The sequence below is a fragment of the Canis lupus genome, chromosome 36 (assembly GCF_048164855.1).
Source record: "Canis lupus baileyi chromosome 36, mCanLup2.hap1, whole genome shotgun sequence".
In the NCBI taxonomy this organism is placed as follows: Eukaryota; Metazoa; Chordata; class Mammalia; order Carnivora; family Canidae; genus Canis; species Canis lupus.
Genome location: NC_132873.1, coordinates 21,188,943 through 21,209,143, shown reverse-complemented (window position 1 = coordinate 21,209,143; position 20,201 = coordinate 21,188,943). Strand labels below are relative to the sequence as shown.

Sequence of the window (20,201 nt, the reverse complement as noted above, 5' to 3'; positions counted from 1 at the left end):
TAACTGGTTTCTTAAGGGTCTACTCTGTAAGGCAGTGTTCCGGGGTTCTCAGGGGGTGCAACTGAGCGTAGAAACGATGAAGTCCCTGTTTGCATGGAGTTTGCATTGTGCCAGGGAGGCAGACAACAAGCATGTAAGTGAGTGGACATGTGTAAGGTCAGGCAGTAAGAAGTGCTAGGATAGAACATAGAGCCAAGTGAAGGGACAGAGAGTAAACAGGAGCTGATAGTTTATTTTTTTTAAGATTTTATTTATTTTTTTCATGAGAAACATGCAGGCAGAAGGAGAAGCAGGCACCAAGCAGGGAGCCTGATGTGGGACTTGATCCCGGGACTCCAGGGTCACACCTTGGGCTGAAGGCAGGCACTAAACCGCTGAGCCACCCAGGGATCCCAGGAGCTGATAGTTTAAGTGGGATGGATGTTTGGGTCTCTCTGGAAGAATGACAAGTATGAAGTGAGGAGCAAACATTTGGGGGAATGGGGGTGCAAAGATCCTCAGACATGGGGATTTCTGCATGCTAAGGGATAGTAGCAAGGAGGGTAGTGGGGCTGGAGATGTGGCCAGCGGCCAGATTGTTAGGGCTTTGTAGGTGATGGTAAGGGTCCTGATTAAATGTGGAAACTGGTTTCTGAGTCTTACTTCTTCCTTACCCTCCCTCCCCTAGCCCCAAACAAACCGTGGTTGGCTCTTTAACATAATAGCTAACAACAGTTGGTGCTCCATTGGTTTCTAAAAAATAGATAAGCTGGTTCTTATCTATGGGCTCAATTTTATCCATGGGTCAGATGTCCTGTGATCGTTTGGAAAGTACACTCTAAAGATGTCGATTCAATTTTTGTAGTTACCCTTTTAAAAGAAGTCAGGCCACTCTTTCCTGGCAAGCAACCCTGATTGCCACATAGATAAAGTTTATGGTCCAGAGGATGAGGGGCTATTGAGAAAAGTGTGAGAGAGAAACCACCAGGGAAGAGGGGGTTTAATGTCAAACTTGAGGTCCTCTGCCCATTTTTTTGGTCGAATTATTTGGGTTCTTTTGGTGTTGAGTTGTATTAAGTCCTTTATATGTTTCGGATATCAACTCCTTATCAGATCTGTCACTTGCAGATATCTTCTCTCATTCACTTGGTTGCCTTTCTGTTTTGCTGATGGTTTCTTTTGCAATGCAAAAGCTTTTTTTTTTTTTTTTAATTTTGGTGTAGTCTCAGTAGTTTGTTTGCTTTTGTTTTCCTTACCTGAGGAGATATATCTAGAAGAATGCTGTTGAGGTAGATGTCCAAGAGATTACTGCCTGTTTTCTTCTAGGAGTTTTATGGTTTCACATTTTACGTTTAGGTCTTTTATCCATTTTGAGTTTATTTTTGTGTATGTTGTAAGAATTGGTCCACTTTCATTCTTTTGCATGTAGCTGTCCAGTTTTCCCATTTGTCTTTCTCTACATGACTTATTTGCTTATTCTGAAAAGAAAAGCAAACAAATAAAAACAGATACAGAATCATAAATGTAGAGAACAAACTGGTAGTTCCTAGAAGGGAGAGGGTTGGAGGGATGGGCGAAATAGCTGAAGGAAATTACGTATAAACTGCCAGTCAAAAAATAAATAAGTTGCAGAGATGAAAAGTACAGCAATATTATAACATTGTATGTTGACAGATGGTGACCACACTTATCTTGGTGAGCATTGAGTAATGTATAGAATTGTACAGAAGCCAGTTAGGAGACTCCAGGTGATGTGATGAGCCTCCAGTCTGCTTTTTTTTTTCAAAATCCCCTTAGGTCATCAAACGGTGTTGTCAGGCAGAGTCTAAAGCCATCTGGAAGGAAAGCCTGTGCATATTGGTCAGATATTTCTAGTTGCAGAAAGATTTATGAAATTTTACTTGCTCCATCAGGGGCCCCCAGAACAGGTAACTCACTTAACACAGAGTTTGAGGGAGGAAGAAGCCATAAATAAGTTATACCCCAGATGCAACTCTCTAACACAACTCAAGAACTGAAGCATGTCATTCTACAGGGAGTGAGGCATAGAGGTCAAAGATGTGATGTTTTGGAACTACTTAGTCATGGGTTTGAGTCCCATGCTCTCTGCTCTGCCACTTGGCAGCTCTGTGGCCTCAGGCAGGCTGTTTTAGATCTCTGAGCCTCAGCTCTCCCCTCTGCAAAATGGGGCTAATAACCATAACTTCTCTCATGGAACTGAGGTAAAGAATAAATGCCACGGAGAGTGGCTAGCAGGGTGCTTGGCACACAGTAAGCACTCAATATATAGAAATGGTTATTAATATCTGCACCAGAAAATAACCTGCTTCATGTGCAGAGCCAGACCTGCCTGAAAGTGCGAAGGGGGCTGAAAAGTAGTCATCGAGCATTATTTGCTCAACAAAATGTAGGGTCTTGATATTAGTACAGGAATCTGGAAAGAGCTGCCCATTAGCTAGTTTTCTTTGGGTTCTTGGTCTGCAGAACTGAGAAAGGAAATTTCTGGGATGGTTATAATGATTCAGAGAAATGGGGGGAAGGGGGGCGCAGTGGTGCCTTAGGCAGGAAGAACCAACAATTAAAATGAACTTTAAAGCCACCAAAATCTCAGACAGAAGTGTCCTTGCTGTCTGTCTGCTTGGCCTCCTTCTCTGTTGTAAGGATGCTGAGGGTTATTGCTTTTCTCTACTGGGTCTCACAACATACATCTCTTTCTTCCCTCTCCTTGTGCCTCTCAGTCTTGTCCTTTCACACATATCTCTTTCCCTTTCTTAGTTTCTATTCTTTCACCACTTTCTTGCCCCTCCTCATCTCTCTTCTCTTTCTTCTTTCTGCCTCTGTCTCGGACATGGTGAAGACCCCTCGGGGTCACTAGTCCCTAACCTGGCACAGAGGAAAGTGATTTCTCAATCTTGTGCAATATGACCTTGAAATCTCACAGAGGGCTGATGGAGATACAGAAGGAAAGACTCTGCCCTTACAACACTCCAAGCTATACTGAGCCAGGAACAGGTAATGACCCTGACCCAAGGACTGGCATCATCTCCCCAAACCAGAGTCAGTGAGAGTAACTGTTCCTCATTCCCTTCCCACCCCCAGCCACCAGCTTGGCCTTGATCTCACTGTTTCACTCCAAGACTTGCCAGGACAGGGTGCATGCCATGTCCCTGCGCCTCCCTCCCCCCTCCAAATACCATCCATCAGATCAAGAACAATAAACACATTTCAAGCCAGGGGCACATTGAGCCAGGCTTCAGTCTCTTGACACAAGTACCCAAACAGGCAAGGCCTGCTTCTTCCATTAATTCCTTCCAGAAATATACCAATATCCCTTAAGCCCAAGTGCTCTTCTTTACTATCTAAGCTACCCTAAGATCCTGTTTCATCATTGAAATGGGTCTTCTGTAAAATTTGCCATTGCATGTACTAGTTAGGATTACTTTCAACTGTGAATGGCACAAACTCAGAACTAACAGTGGTTCAAACAAGATACAAATCGTTTTTGCTTTACATAAAAGGATGTCTTGGGGCTGGACCAGAAGCTTCATGATGTCATCTGAGACCCAGATTTCTTCTCTCTTTTTCTTCTGCTGCCATTAATATATTGCCTCATGGTCTAAGATACCTGCTGGAGTTCTAGCCATTTTGTCCCTTTTCCAGACAGCACGAAGGAAGAAAGGGAAAATGCATGCTGGGATAGACAACAACAGTTTCTGTCGTCATACTTGGCACTTCTGTTTTTCTTGCTTCTCTTCTGTTGAGATGCCCCAAGACTGTGAGAAATCCTTCATCTCTCCTCAGTATTCTCATGGCAAATTGCATGCATCATGATCATTTATTAAAGTTAATTAATACATATTATGTTCCTATGATATATCCCCAGCACCTAGCTCGGTGTTTGATACAAAGAAGAATAATAGAAGGTGGTGCTCCCAGGATCAAGAGAGGCTTATACACACACAGATGATTAGATGATTATGATGCAGGATACAGTTCTGTCCCTCAATTCCGATATGTGGGTGGTTTCTCCCCACAGCATCAAGTAATTCCCTACTCTTGAGCATTTTGCAATTCAACTCAATCCTTACACTATCTACCCAGAGACAGCATCAAATTCTGTTATGGGTTCAGTCCCACAAGAATGCCCCTCCTGCCCTCAGATGCCAATCACAAGTCCAGGTTGTTACCTGAAACTTCTGACTGACAGGCTATAAATCAGATTTTCACAGCCTCCTCCTTAGGCTTGATTAATTTGCTAGAGTGGCTCACAGAACTCAGGTAACCAGTTTAGTCACTTGATTACTGGTTCATTACTAAGAGTATTAAAGGATATGAATCAGGGGCACCTGGATGGCTCAGTTGGTTTAGCATCTACCTTTGGCTCAGGTCATGATCCCAGGGTCCTGGGATGGAGTCCTGCATTGGGGTCCCTGCTTAGCAGAGAGTCTACTTCTCCCCCCACCACTCCCCCGTTCATGCTTATACTCTCTCTCTTTCTCCGAAATAAATAAATAAATAAATAAATAAATAAATAAATAAATAAATATTTTTTAAAAAAATAAAGGATATATATCTATAGCCAGATGAAGATATAGGATGAGATCCAGAACAAAGGAGCCTGAGCCTGTGGATTTGAGGCCTGGCACAGGTAACAGATGGGTGTGTTCTGGTTCACCAACCTGAAACCTCTCTAAATCCATCCTTTTTGGGCTTTTATGGGGGCTTCATTACACAGGCATGACTGATTAAATCATTGGCCATTGGTTCCTCTCCCCTTTCTGAAAGTTCCAACCCTTTAATCATATGGTTGGTTCTTCTGGCAACCAGCCCGCATTAGTTTAATTCCAGAAGTTACACTATTAATATAATATGACCACACTCAACACAGGAAATTTCAGGACTTTTAGGAACTGTGTGTCAGGAACAGTGACTGAAGACTGAATATGTATTCCTAATTATAATTCACAATGTCACATGGAGTACAAAATTTAATGACAGATGTGTGGACATTGGCCATAGGAGCACAGAGGAAGCTGGTTACCTGGAGCAGAGAATGGAAAGGTATATTAGATGGCAGCACCCCCACAGAAGAGAACATTTGAGCATGGCTTTGAATGACATACAAAATTCTGCCAAGTGAAGAAGATAGGAAGAACTTTAAGAAGGAATCCTATATCCTTAAATGTAGTTAGGGGTAAAAGTCCTGTGGGCCCAGCCAGTTCTCCCATTGTTCAAGATACATGGGTTGAGTGGCAGGAGAAGGTGGGCATCTGTCAAAAAGGCCTTGTAGGCTATGCCACAGAGTTTGAATTTCTTCTTGTATTCCAGGAACTCTTGAACATAAATATCACTAAGACCCATACAGTGTGCTCATTAATGATGCATATTTTCTTGTTCTTTCTCCTAGAAATTCTGATTCCATAGGGATTTCATTTTAACAGGTGCCTTGAATGATTCAGGAATTCCCAGTGTGGTGGTTTGGCAGCCAGGAGGCAGTGTTGAATTATAGCAAATGCAGATGATCAGACTTGGATTTTACAGAGGTCATTCCAGTAGTGGTATGAAGAGTGGCATTGTGAGTGCCAGGAATGGAGGCAGGAGACATATTAGGCAGCTCTGACAATTGTTCAGGCAAGAGGTAATAAGTGTTGATCCTGAGGAGTGACAGTAGAAGTGAAGGGTGTTTAGAGAATTATTTTGGAAGTATCAGTGACATGACTTGGTGACACTGATTGTGATGGATTGAAAGAAATAGAAAGTTGAAAATAGCTCAGGTTTTTAAGCTTGGATGACTTAGCAGATGGTAAGGCTATTAAACAAGTTAGTGAAAAGAAGGGAAAGAGTAAGTTTGGGAAATAAAGAGTTTCATTTGAATATGAATATTCATGTTAAGTTGGGGATGCCTGGAGGGGCACTTTTTTGTATTACAGTATGGGTATGCATACTCTCCCCAGAAACACACAATCATACCTCTCACTATATTGCAGATTCCTCTAGGGCACAGATCTGACATTGGTAGTTGGCAACTTCACTTTCCCTGGCATATGGCCACTTAGAATTGAGGGTGAGGAGACATCCACAGAATAAGCATATGTCCCCTCCTCACCCAATTCCCAAAAAGGTAGCAGTATAACATGGTGAAAGATGAACTCTACTTCTGAGACTGTGAAGCAAATTATGATTCTCTTTGTTCTGTGACTCTAAAAGAAATCCAAAGTTTTCATCCAAAAAGAGAAAACCTGATCATTTTGGGAAACATAACCAATCATGACATTTCAATCTGCTGCTGTTCTATTGCTGTGCTGCTAGGCTGCCCACACAAACCTGCTTCTTAAGTATATCGTTCTTGCACATCTTTGTATTACTTGGCATATACATTTTATCTTCTCTCTTGTTTCTTTGACTTGGGAGTCACTGGTTGATTGTGTTCTCTTTCTGAAAACTGTAATTCTTTGAACATGATAAATAAGATTTTTAAAAAATTATATTAGTATCTCTGGGGCTATTCTTTCCCAGCATCCACCCCCTACTTCTTTCTTCCATATTCTTTTCTACTAATATCTTTTCCCTGTTTCAGACTTTCTAAGAGAAGCTGGACGGGAAACAGTAGTATTCTGTTGGTAGAAACAACCGCTGCCTTAGCAAACAGCGATGATTCAGGACCAAGGACAGTGGCAAACTGGTGGTGGGGCTCAAGATTTTGACTTTACACTTATGAGAGATGATTTGTGTATCACAGGTGTTCCATAAACATTAAATCAAATTGAAAATGTGAGTAGAAGAGTTGATTAATGTACATTTCCAACAAATAAGTGTGAGCTTGCCGATGTGAATATCACACAAGCTCTCTCGGCTTTATGTACATAACTCTTCTTTTCCGTCTGGTACAGGTGATAGAAAAAAAATGTTGATCCTGAAACAATGCTGTTACCACGGCTGAGGAAGAAGTGTATCCTTTTCTATGCTTTGAGTGTGCGCATGTGTGTGTATAGTACTGATATCCTTAGTAGGTGATATTTCAAATATCTTTTTAGAGCCATATTCCCTACCATTATGGTTTTATGTTCTTCTTTAAGAAAGTTTAGTTTTAGTTTTGCAGGCACTGCACAATTTGGCTGTCAGAAGAGCCAGATTCTTTCTAATATATGTTTTGGCACCAAATACATTGTATAAAATAGAGAAGCTAGCAGTGGGAATTATAGCAAATCTTAAAAGGGCTTAATTAAGCATCCTTTAGAACTAAGAGTCACAATATTGACATTCTATCTTCAAGAACTAATCATCATGCCCATTAGGAAAAAAAAAAAGAGCACAGAAATCTCCTGAAATGAAAGTTAAAGAACCATGGAGAACTTAAACCTGAAAATGTTACCTTAGAAAAACTTTCTAAATGAAAGTCATGTAAGGAATGGGTTCTTAGCCTGCTATTCATGAACTCCAGTGGACTTCCTGATGTCTGTATACTCCAGTAAATTACATGCAGAAACATGTGGCAATGGTAATTTCTACATTTTTATTCCCTCTCAAGAGATTGAGACTTCCCAAAGGGTGCACAACTCAAAAAGCATAAATAACTATATTCTGAAAGTCATTCAAGATCTTTGGATATAAAAACAATAAACACTGATTTCCTAGTTATCCATGGTACTAATGTGTAATATTTAAAATTTGGTTCTTGTGAGTAACAGAAAATCCCAAATAGCAGTGAATAAGATAGATGTTAAAAGTTTATTCCTTTTTCATTTTGTTAGTTTTGGTTCTCTTTGAAGCAGACACCCAAAATGGGATTAAATGTGCAAGGGCTGATTTCCTGAGTGAAAGGAAATAGTGAGAGAGTTAGAGAAGGCTGAGGGAGACATTAGACCATAATGCAAGTGCCACCCATGAAGTAGAGAGGATGAGGAGGCTGAGTGGGAGGGTCTAAGGCTGCTGTGCAGTCTAAAGTACATTCATCAAAGCCATTGGGGGTGGCTGACAAGCTCTCCCATGTCTTTCCATAGCACTGAGCCATTGGCAGGGAGCAACCCATGGGAGTCATGGCCTTGATGAAAACTAAGGTGATAGAAATCAAAATGCAACAGCTTGGTTATTTACGCTCCATGTTGAAGGAGGTCTGCAAAACACATTCTCATGGCCGTCACACTCACATAAGGGAATCTCAAAGGTAGGTAAATACCTGGGCTAGTAAAGCAGTGTCATAACCTTATTAGGGAGTCAAGCTCCTTGGATCTTGCTCCCCCACCCTCCTCAGCATGCAGCTTTGTCCTCATGGTCAGAGATGACTAATTGGAGTGTAACCATCATATCTGAACTCCAGAAAATGAGAAGAGGTAAGGGATGAGGAAGGAGGCACCCCTCTCCTTTTGAGGACATTTCTGTCCTAGAAGTCATACATAGCACTACACTAACATCCCATTGGCCAGCATTGTCATTAACCTCACCCACCTGCAGAAGAGGCTGGGAAAATATATTTTTTTATTCTGGAAAACCACATGTGTGGCTGAAAATTGGGGTATCTTTTACCAAAAAAGACTGAGAAAATAGATATGAGGGAACAAGTAGCAGTTTCTGCCATTGGGAAGCAGAGAGGTATAGTCAACATGGATACTAACACACAAATAATTGTTTACAATTTGATGTTTTACTTTGCATAGCATCAAAGATGTAGATAAGGATGAAGACAAATGTGCAATGTACTCATACTTTCAAATAATTGGGCCTTTATATGTACAGACTCTTTTTGAGTTTGGCCCTGTTTTGGCAGTCCAGTTGTTTTGAAACGGAGGAAACTAAATATGATACACAAATGCAAATCAGGAATCTACAAAACTCTAAATAATAACAGCTAAGGTATTATCTGAACTTAACTATATATTCAAGAGTCTTTTTGATGGTGGTGTCCTCTAAGGTCAGAGCTATTCTAAATAGAGAATTTTGGAAAATATATTATCTTTAACTGCTTTTTCCAGTTCAACTCACAGGAACTAAGTATGGCTGTGGAGTGGGAGGCTGTGGTGCCTGCACAGTGATGATATCATCATATAACCCCGTTATCAAGAGGATAAGGTACCTTACAGCCAAGTCCAGATATGGTTGCATTTTTAAAGTCTTGAACTTTGTTTTATTCTCTCACTTGATAAATATGTATGAGCTCCCACTATGTGACAAGAACTGTGCTAGATACTGGGTACAATGACGAACAAGATAGACATGGTCCCCCGAATATGAATGGGTTAGAAAAAACTATATCATCAGGGAGGATAACATATAGTCAAAGAATCCCCTGTTGAAAATTGAAATGCTGTCTGACTCTGTGCTGTCTGGGGAAGAAAGGAAGGGCTGAAATAGCAGTGAAGAATAATGCCATCATCACACTTTTGTGTTACCATTATAGCCTACTAACTGATATCCTTGCTCCCACCCCTGGCCCTCTATTTGGTGAATTCCATACATCAGACAGATCACTTTCAAGTATAAGTCAGATCACCACACTCTCCTATTTAAAAATCACCAATAGTTTCCCATTACATTATCATCTTCTCTTTATGTTTGATATTTATCCTTCTTCAGATTTGCCAAGTTTCTTGGATCTGTGGGTTAAAGTCTTCTATCAGCTTTAGAAATGTCTCAAGCCATCATCTCTTCAAATATTTACTCTTTTCTTTCTCTCCCTCCCTTCTACCCTCCCTCTCCCTCCTTTTTTCCTCCTTCCCTTTTTATTTTCTCTCCCCCTCCTCTCTCTAACTATGCATATCTTAAACCACTGTATATCATTCTACAGATTGCAGATGAAGGCTGAGGATCTGAGCAGTGGTAAGATTTCGGAGATCTGCCTGTATTCCACAGCTAAGTCACCTGCTTCCTGAACTCTCAGTGATCCCTCTCCTGCTTTACAACCTGGCTGCCTACTTTAGTTCACCTGGAAATTCTCTTTACTCTCCTATCTCACTTCCATGCTTTGGGAGATCTCTTGCAGCCATACCTCCTTGTTTTAGTATCTGGAGGGTGGCAGCTGCCCTACACTCTGTGAAGCCAGAGTGCTTACAGCCTTCTCTTAGTTCTCTTGCTTTTTTCCAAATCTTCCTCATCTAAGAGTCTACATGCCTGGAGAGTTTTTTTGTAACATTCCTTCCCTACCACTAGTTTTACGGTATTACCCTCAGCACTCAGTGAAGTTTGGTGGGGAAGACTTTGGGGACAGTGCAGTTCAGCTTTATATTCAACCCACATTAGAAGTTTGTTGAAAACTGGTGTAGTTTCTCCTTACTCCTACGTATGGCAGATTCCTTCTCCATCCACATCAGTCAGAGATGAGGACATCTGTATCTCAATCTCTTATAAAGGGCTTGCACTTAATGGGGCTTAGTTCGTTTAAGTTTCTTCACATGCTCAGCATCTGATGCATTTTTTAAAAACTATAATTATATAGCTTATATGGCTTGTTTTGGTTTTTAGAATGAAGCCTTGGTTTCTAAATGAAGCCTTACAGTTACCTACCTTGCCTGTCTTTCAGCCTGGAATCCTACCATTCCTTCTGTATTCACTATGCTCCAACCTCACTGGCTTCTTTCTGTCCCTCTTTTCTGTCCCTAAACATCCCAAGCTCACTGCTGCCTCAGGGCCTGTGCTTGTTTTGTCCCTCTACCTGGAATATTTGCTCCCAAACCTTTCATGTCTGGCTCCTTCAAATCATTCAGAGTCCAGCAAAAATGTTACATTATCAACCCTCTTTGATCACCTTGTAAATAGCAATGCCTGCCTCACCTCTGCAACTCCTTATTCCCTTTGCCTGTATCAATTTATTCATAGAACTTCTTACTATCTCAGTTTATATATGTATGTATGGTCTATGTATATATGTATTGTCTATCTAACTGCAACTAAAATATATATTCTACAAGGCAGGAATTTTATCTGTCTTGTTCACCAATGAATTCCAGTGCCTGGAACTTTGCCTAGCACATAGTAGACACTCAACAAATATTTACATTTAGTTATAAATGAATAATATTCTTCCAATCTTTCTTTTGTGTGTGTATATATGTGGATGAAATACTGTTTAGAAACCTGTGTATTTTGCTTCTAAAAAATGTGCATGAGCTGAGGACAGAATGTATTTGCAGAGCCTGAGGCATCATACAAAATCTGCCATATTGGAGGTGCTGGGTGAATGCTCATTCATTTCCCACTAGATACAATGTAATTTGTGCTTCTCTTTTGCATTCTGAAGACATTATGCAGCCAATGCCTGTCTGATCCCCATCTGCTCTCTGTACAGGGTTGCTGTCACCACAATAGAAGGCATAGGAAGCACCAAGGCCAGGATTCATCCTGTTGAGGTGAGGGTGTACTTCTTTCCTCATAGGATTTCTGTGCTTCAAAAAGCATGGCAAGCCACACAAGTTAATGCAGTCGAACAGTCTGAGCTCTGCTGCTTGGCCACTGCCCACCCATACATGAAATTGAGCTCAAGGCCAGGAGTGACACCTGGCGTGTGGATGTTTTATAACTGATTCCTTAGAAAGATGCTTTTGGAAGCCTTCAAGGCATTTTCTTTTGAAAGAAAACTCTGACATTACTGGGTTTGGTTTTTTTTGTTGTTGTTGTTCTAATTAGATGGGACCTATTCTTCTTACATCTCCCAAATTCAAAGAAACGAGGGCCGTATGCATTGAGGGTTATAATTGCGTCATTTTTTTTTTTTTTAACAAAATGCAGAGTAACCTCATTTTAAAGCTGGATGAAAATCTCAGCTCCAAAAAAGACTTAGTAAATGTAGGACTTGTTCAGAAGACAGATAATTGGAGTTTTTAATAAATTTGGAAGCTTTTTTTCCCTAAGGCAGCACCTTGTTAGAACTTTACCTCAAATGAAAGGGCACCTTAGACTCCTGGCTCTTTAAATTATTTATATATTGCCCATAAAAATGCTGTTGCTACTTGTTTTTATCTAGGTTAATGAAGGTCACTTATGGGGAGAAGGATATAAGAGGAAAAAAGATAGGAGCAATATAGAGAATAACTAAACTTCACATTCTCTGGACTTGAAGGAATGTCAGGTCCTGTTTCTGTCCTGTGAAACCTCACTACCTAGAGGGAGCAAATTCTGCTTAGATGCTCTTGTGAGATGTGGCTGTTCTACAGCTGTGAGACATCCTTTCATTTAGTAGTGGCTGCTGAGCGACTGGTGTTGCAATGTTGCCAGAAGACAGATTCCAGAATGGGGTTGTGCCTTTGAAGTTAGACTCCAAAGAGAAAATGCTGGGAAGGAAAAGATTTGATAGAGAAATAGGCAATGTTTCCTTCTTGACTGTTTTCTGGGTTAATGGTTACACTTTGCAAACAACTTCTGTGTGCTCCAGTGATAGGGCAATTGTGGACAGCTAGAAGACTCAGGAGGTTTGGTGTGGTTTGATTTTCTCAACCTGAGTGCAATTTGCTTCACTTCTGTGAGGAACTTAAAGGGGGTAACTTTTATTTCAGTGATTCCCATTCTGGACTATGTATTGAAACCACCAGGGTATATATGCCCATGTTCTTGGTCTGGGCTGCTGCTTGGGCCTTGGAAATTTTAAAGTTCCCTTGGTGATTCTAAAGGATGAGAACCTTTAATGAAATATGAAGACCAGTAATCACAGCCACCTGGTCTGAAGAAAAGGAGACACCTAGGATGAGAAGGAATTTCTAGTCTCTTCTCCAATTTTAATGTGCAAACAAGTTGCCTGGGGATCTTGTCAAAGTGTAAGTTCTGATTCAGTGGATCTGAGTTCGGGCCTAAAGATTCTGCATTTCCAACCTTTCTGTGCTTCCAGGAGAGGATTGCCAGGTGTCATGGCACACAATGTGGGTTCTGTACCCCTGAGATGGTGATGTTCATCTATAATTGCTAGGGAACCATCCAGAGTCCTCTCTGGAACAGTTAACTGATGTCCTTAATGGTAGGTTTTATATATATATATATATATATATATATATATATATATATATATACTTCTTTATTTTTAAATAATGGTGATGATAAGAGTTGATGTTAGACACTTACCATGTGCCACATGCTGTATTAATGCTATATAAGGATTGTCTCATTTACTATTTATGATACCTTTGTAAGATAGGTATTGTTATTATTCCTGTGTCTTAGGTGGAGACACTGAGGTTTAGAGAATATAATTTATTTAAAGTTGACCACCAGGGGATCCCAGGGTGGCTCAGTGGTTTAATGCCTGCCTTCGGCCCAGGGTGTGATCCTGGAGTCCCAGGACTGAGTCCCACATCGGGCTCCCTGCATGGAGCCTGCCTCTCCTTCTGCCTCTCTCTCTCTCTCTCTCTCTCCTTCTCCTTCTCCTTCTGCCTCTCTCTCTATTGAATAAATAAATAAAAATCTTTTAAAAAAAAGTTGTACCACCAATAGTGAAGAGTTACTGTTTAAGTCAGGATTCAAACAAGATCCACACATTGCACTTGGCTGATATATTTCTTGTCTTTTCTTAATTTATAAAAGTCTCCTCCCTTTTTAAAAAAGATTTTATTTATTCATTTGAGAGAGAGAGAGAAAGAGCATAAGCAGGAGAAGTGACAGAGGAATAGGGAGAAGCAGGCTCCCCACTGAGCAGAAAGCCTGGGCTTGATCCCAGGACCCTGAGATCATGACCTCAGCCGAAGGTAGATGCTTAACCAACTGGGCCACCCAGGTGCTCCTGTTTGCTCATTTTTACAAAATTTACAGAGCCAGTTTATTCATTTACTCTTTGAAAGGATCCAGTTTTCTCCACATACCATTCTCCTCCACCACTTTCTCTTATGGAGTGGGTGCTCTCAGGATCATATTAGATATCAGAGGGCTCTTGATGAATACAATATAATATCAAAAAGAGTGAGATCATCTGGTGATATTTATTTCAAATAACTGTCTTTATCCAGTCTAGAGTGATTTTATCAAGTTCAGAAGCTCAGTATGTGCATGGATAGAGGAGGTCTTCATTAACAAGATTCTAAACAGTTTTTTAGAATAATAGCCTCCCAAATCCTATTTCTAGTGAAACTCCCCATGGTTCTATCTGTCTGTTTCCTGCCTCCCAAGTACCGTAGTTCCTGGCCAGAGAACACGAGGTTAAAGCTCATGTGTCTAACTCTTCCACACACATGGAAGATCAGAGCAAGTAGAAGTGAAAAGAGGAGATGCAGCACATGAACTGTCTCTTGCCTGAATTCCTTTAGATCTTCTTATGCATTTGATCTCATGGCTGTTTATAATGTGAACAAGTGACAAGGGGTTTTCAAATCTTAGAGTGCTGAAGACTTCCATGGAGAATTTGTATAGAGTGAAGATTCCTGGGGTTAAACTCTAGATGACTTGCTTCAGTGGCTCTGTTTTCTCAAAAAGACCCCAGATTTGGGGGATGAGGGGGAGAATGTGGGCTCTGGACTACTGTGAGAGAAACTCTACCCTCCTGATTTATTGTAGATAAATTGTGTGCCCAGTTGTTTCAAAAGTTTAACATGTGCCTTTGCTGCTATAAAGTGTCTTTGATCTGTCAACTGAAGCTTAGCTCTTGAATGTGCCTGTAGACCAAGTTTTTAGCTTGAAATCATTGTGTTCTTGAGTACCTGTCATAAGCAGAAGATATAAAACTGTTTAGAGAGAAAACACAAATAGCTGAGTTGTTCAGCTCTACCTCAGGACTCTCAACCTAATATCCCAAGTTGTTGTTGAAAAAAATCAGACTTTGTAAATTGTATAGACTGAAATGTCAAACAGAGCTTTCTTCTTGGATGGGGTCCTTACTTCCATCATGCATCTGGCAGATTGTGCCTCTCTACTGGGTCACTTGAGTAACACAGTTGAGCTTTTCTCCTTTCGGGTAACCTATGCCGTTGCACAGGATATAGGTCCATAATTGATACATGCAAAACTTTCTGTAAAATAAGTAGAGAGGAACACATTTTTTAAAAATTTATTTATTTATTTATTTATTTATTTATTTATTTATGACACAGAAAGAGAGGGAGTGCATACACGAGCAGGAGCGAGGGCAGGGAAGAGGCAGAGAGAATCCTAAGCAGACTCCCCACTGAATGTGGAGGCTGACAGAAGGCTCAATCCCATGAGCCTGAGATCATGACCCAAGCAACATCAAGAGTTGAATGCTTAATTGACTAAGCTACCCAGGCATCCTGAAAGGAAAGGAACATATTATTGAGTGTATTTTTTTTTTTCTAATAAAACAAAGCAGTAGAGATTACCAGGTGTGATGAGGACAAGAACCATTGTTACTAATACAAGGCCTTTCTTATCCAGGGTCTGTAATTGCTGTTTGTTATCTGATCTTGGGCAGGCACTTATTGCCATTCATTGAGCTTGCCCTGATAGTCACACAATGAACACCTAAGCCCTTCGATATTGGGTGTAGATCATTGTTTCCAGAGGTCTTTCCTGATCTGTTTGTGTCAGCTGCCTTGCACCCTGTTGCTTCTGTGTCCCTCTGTGCATGCCTCTATGACAGCAGTGGTTTAATTCTCATTTGCTCTCCCATGTGTCCATCAGACAGTGGGCTGTTTGACAGTGGAGACTGCATCTCCAGAGCTGGTCACCATGCACTGATTGAGTAGCTACCCAGTCACTATTTATTGCATGAATAAATGAATAAACAACTTGGAAATGAGGGACATAAGATTGCCCTTTAGACATTAAACTGTGAAATCAATATGTCATAAATAAGAACTGAGTGATGATCATAATAATTGTTAATATAGATCATTAAAATATTAAATCTTTATTAATATTGTCAATATTTATTGCTTAGTGCCAGACTTTATTGTAAGATTTTTACATATTTTTACTTGTTGAATAATCGCTACTATTTAGATTTTCTCATAAGCTCAGATTTTTTGGAGTTAAAATTTAGTATGGATATGTTTACATACACATGGTTCTTTTTCATAGGATTTAGCAGTATTGATTCGGTATTAGGCTTCAACTAGTAGTCACCTGTTTTGTTAATAGCTAGTAGAAGAGACTTTACCTCCTGCCTGGGGTTTGCATTTCATCTCCAGCTTCAGCAACTCATTCCAGAAGGCCAGCTCCTTCTGAGGCTGGACCAGCTGCTTTTTCATCAGGTACCAGGCTTGAACTAAGACTTAGATGATAGGGGCAGCCCCCTGGTGGCACAGCGGTTTAGCGCTGCCTGCAGCCCAGGGTGTAATCCTGGAGTCCAGGGATCAAGTCCCACGTCAGGCTCCCTGCATGGAGCCTGCTTCTCCCGCTGCCTGTGTCTCTGCCTCTCTCTGTGTGTGCCTCTCATGAATAAATAAATAAAAATCCTTAAAAAAAAAAAGACTTAGATGATAGAGGAGTGACATCAGCAAGATGGTGAAATGGGAGTTTTCCACTGGCTTCGTCCCAAAGAACACCAATTTTGACAATCAATTCTGCATAAGAGTGACTTATGGAAGTCCAGAGTCCAGTGGAGAAATCCCATCACACCAATGGAACAAGAGCAATAAATCCAAGATTGTATGCACTGAAGAGAATGAAAGGAACAGTTTCACTTTATCTGCATTATCCTTCCTCCAAAGTGTCATGGTTCAGTGCTAACTCAGACCTTCCTGGCTCACAATTTATCTAATGGGAGAACATGAGAGTATGTGAATGGGTATCTAGCTTCCCTAGCTGCGTGGACACTGCCAGAGAGACCCACTTCTTTCTCACCTCATCTCACCTCATGAGGAGTGATGCATAATCTAGGAACAGGGAAAGGTGGGAGGTTAGCAGCCAGGGCTCTGAGAAGGCATCAATAGGACATGGATCTTACTAACCAAGATCAACAAGAAAACACAGAAAGATAATTCAACAAGATCAGGAAAACAATGCATGGACTAAATGAGAGATAGAAATAATTTTAAAAGGAGGCAAACAAATTCTGGAGCTGAAGAATACAATGAAGGGGATCAGGAACAAGACAAGGATGCCCTCTATCACCACTTCTATTCAACCTAGTACTGGAAGTGCTAGTCAAACAATTAGGCAAGATAAAGAAATAAAAAGCATCCAAATTGGGAAGAAAGAAATAACATTGTCTGTACACATGACATGATTTTATGTATAGAAAACCCTGAAGACGCCACCAAAAAAATTGTTAGAACTAATCAATGAATTTAGTAAAGTTGTGGGATATAAAATTAACATACAAAACTCAGTTGTGTTGATATATACTAACAAGCTATCAGAAATGTTAAGAAAACAATCCTATTTACAATAGCATCAAAAACAATAAAATGCTTAAGAATAAAATTAACTGAGGAACTAAAAGACCTGTACACTGAAAACTGTAAGACATTGTTGAAAGAAATTGAGGAAGACAGAAATAAACAGAAAGATATCCCATGCTCATGGATTGGAAGAATTAATATTGTTACAATGTCCATACTACCAAAGCAACCTACAGATTCAATGTAACCCCTAATAAAATTCCATTGGCATTTTTCACAGAAATAGAAAAAAAAATCCCAAAATTTGCATGTAACCAAAAAAGACTGAGTGGGCAATGCAGTTTTGAGAAAAAGCAAAACTGGATGCATCACACATCTTTTTAAAAAAAATTTTATTTATTTATGATAGTCACAGAGAGAGAGAGAGAGAGAGAGAGGCAGAGACATAGGCAGAGGGAGAAGCAGGCTCCATGCACCAGGAGCCCGATGTGGGATTCGATCCTGGGTCTCCAGGATCGCACCCTGGGCCAAAGGCAGGCGCTAAATCACTGTACCACCCAGGGATCCCACATCACACATCTTGATTTCATACTATTTCACAAAGCTTTAACAATTGAAACAATGTGGCACTGACATAAAACAGACTCACAGACCGGTAACAGAATTGAAAGCCCAGATATAAACTCATGCATATATGGTCAACTAGTCTTTGACAGGGGTGCCAAAAACACAATGGGGAGAGAATAGTCTCTTCAACAAATGTCTTGGGGAAACCTGAATGAAACCATATCCCTATTTTATATCACTCACAAATGAACTTAAAATGTATTAAAGGCCTAAATGTAAGACCATAAATGTGAAACCATAGAACATAGGGGGAAAAATTCCTTGATATTGATCTTGGAAATGGTTTTTGGATAAGAAGCCAAAAGCACTGACAACAAAAGGAAAAATAAAAAAGTGATATTATCTCAAACTAAAAATCTCCTTCACAGTGAAGGAAACAATCAACAAAATAAAAAAGCAGCCTACACAGTGAGAGAAGATATTTGCAAACTACTAACCATAGGGCATTAATATCCAATTATATAAGGAACTCCTGCAATTCAATAGCAAAAATAAAATAAGTAATTTGATTTAAAAATGGGCAAAAGATCTGACTAGACAGTTTTTTTTTTAAAAAAAGACATGCAGATGGTTAACAGGTACTTAAAAAGTATCCAGCATCACTAGTCATCAGGGAAATGTAAATCAAAACCACAGTGAGATACCACACACCTGTTAGGATGGCTATTATCAAAACGTCAAAAGTTAAAAGTTGGCAAGGTTATGGAGAAAGGGGTATCCTTATACACTTTTCATGAGAGTATAAAGTTGTCAAAAGTTGGCAAGGTTATGGAGAAAGGGGTATCCTTATACACTTTTCATGAGAGTATAAAGTTGTACAGCTACTCTGGAAAAAAAGTATGGAATTTCCTCAAAATATTAAATATAGAACCACCATAGGATCTGCAATCCCATTTGGGGGTATATATCTGAAGAAAATGAAATTAGTAACTCAGAGAGATATCTGAACTCCCATATTCATTGCAGCATTATTCACCATAGCCAGGATATGGAAATAACCTAAGGGCCCATCAACAGATGAATGTACACATTCATACACACACACACACACACACACACACACACACATACTGCACAGAGGAATATTATTCAGCTGTGAGAAAGTAGGAAATCCTGGCATTTGCAACAACGTGGCTGAATCTAGAGGACACTATGCTAAGTAAAATTAGCCAGATAGAGGAAGACAAATACTGTATGATCTTACTTACATGAAGAATGTAAAAAAGAAAAAAAGTTGGACTCATAGATACAGAGAGTATAATGGTGGTTGCCAGCGGCGGGGGATTGGGAGAATGAGAGATGCTGGTTAAAGGACACAAGCCAAAAAAATTAAAAGAAAAAAAAAAAAAGGACACAAGCCTTCAGTTATAAGGTGAATAAGCTCTGGGAATCTAATTTACAGCATGATGACTATAGTTAATAACACTGTGTTGTGTATTTGAAATATGCTGAGAGAGTAGACCTTAAGTTTTCTCACAACACACACACACACAAGAATGGTAACTATGTGAGATGATGGATGTGTTAATTAACTCGATTGTGGTAATCATTTAATAAAGTATACATATGTAAAACAATCATATTGTGCACTTTAAATATATAATTTTATTTGTCAATTATACCTCAATAAAGCTGAAAAATGGTAGAATCAGCAATAAATTATTGATTATTTGTTTTTGCACCCACTAGACTTCTGGCTGCTGTCAAAGTAAAGAAAATGGGATTTGCCATTTGGATCAAGAAATAAATGAATTACCAGAATTTGAAGAAGTAAATAAGGTCAGTGAAATGTAAATTTTTTTATAAGGTTTTCACAGGACATGAACAGAAACCAACTTACTTTTAGGAAGAATAAATAACTGCCCAAGTTGACTTATCATTTGATGTATTTCAACATGTCCCCTCTCCATTCTCCATCTTCATCCAAAAAAAAAAAAAAAATTTCCGAACAACTTTATTCCTCATTCCAGATATTATTCTGGTTCAAGTACAACTATCCATAGAAGAGAAAACATTAAAAAGAAGAAGAAGGAGGAGGAGGAGGAGGAGGAGGAGGAGGAACACATTGATCCTTTAATGTCTCTTAGTTTAGTAATTTTTGTTTAAAAAAAAAAAAAAAAAAAAAAAGCTTTTTCAAGTCTTTTTTCCAGGGCTACTAGAAGCAAAGTGAAGATGTTAGGGAAATGGAAGAACTGGCAGAGGGAGAAGTGATAGGTGGCAATTTGGGGAAAAATTTTTGTGTCAGTGTTGCCTGCCTCCTCTGCTTTCCCAGACTGCAAAGAGAATGTGCAGGAAGTTGAGTTTTGGAGGACCAGTGGCATCTGCACTGAGTTGCTAGAAACTAGGTCTGTATTAGAGCCCTTGACTTAGAACACAGAGATTGTGGCT

At 39.8% G+C, this 20,201-nt stretch overlaps 1 protein-coding gene across 1 annotated transcript in view; it reads left to right on the top strand.

Moving 5' to 3' along the window:
• Nucleotides 1-76: 76 nt before the first annotated feature.
• The window catches only part of LOC140625380 (aldehyde oxidase-like), a 76,063-nt gene continuing 55,938 nt past the window's right edge, over nt 77-20,201 (top strand). The window contains 8 exon segments of the mRNA XM_072812653.1: nt 77-133; nt 6,877-6,928; nt 8,949-9,045; nt 11,210-11,318; nt 12,791-12,857; nt 12,860-12,916; nt 14,825-14,899; nt 19,501-19,583. Coding sequence (XP_072668754.1) covers nt 77-133; nt 6,877-6,928; nt 8,949-9,045; nt 11,210-11,318; nt 12,791-12,857; nt 12,860-12,916; nt 14,825-14,899; nt 19,501-19,583 — 597 coding nt within the window.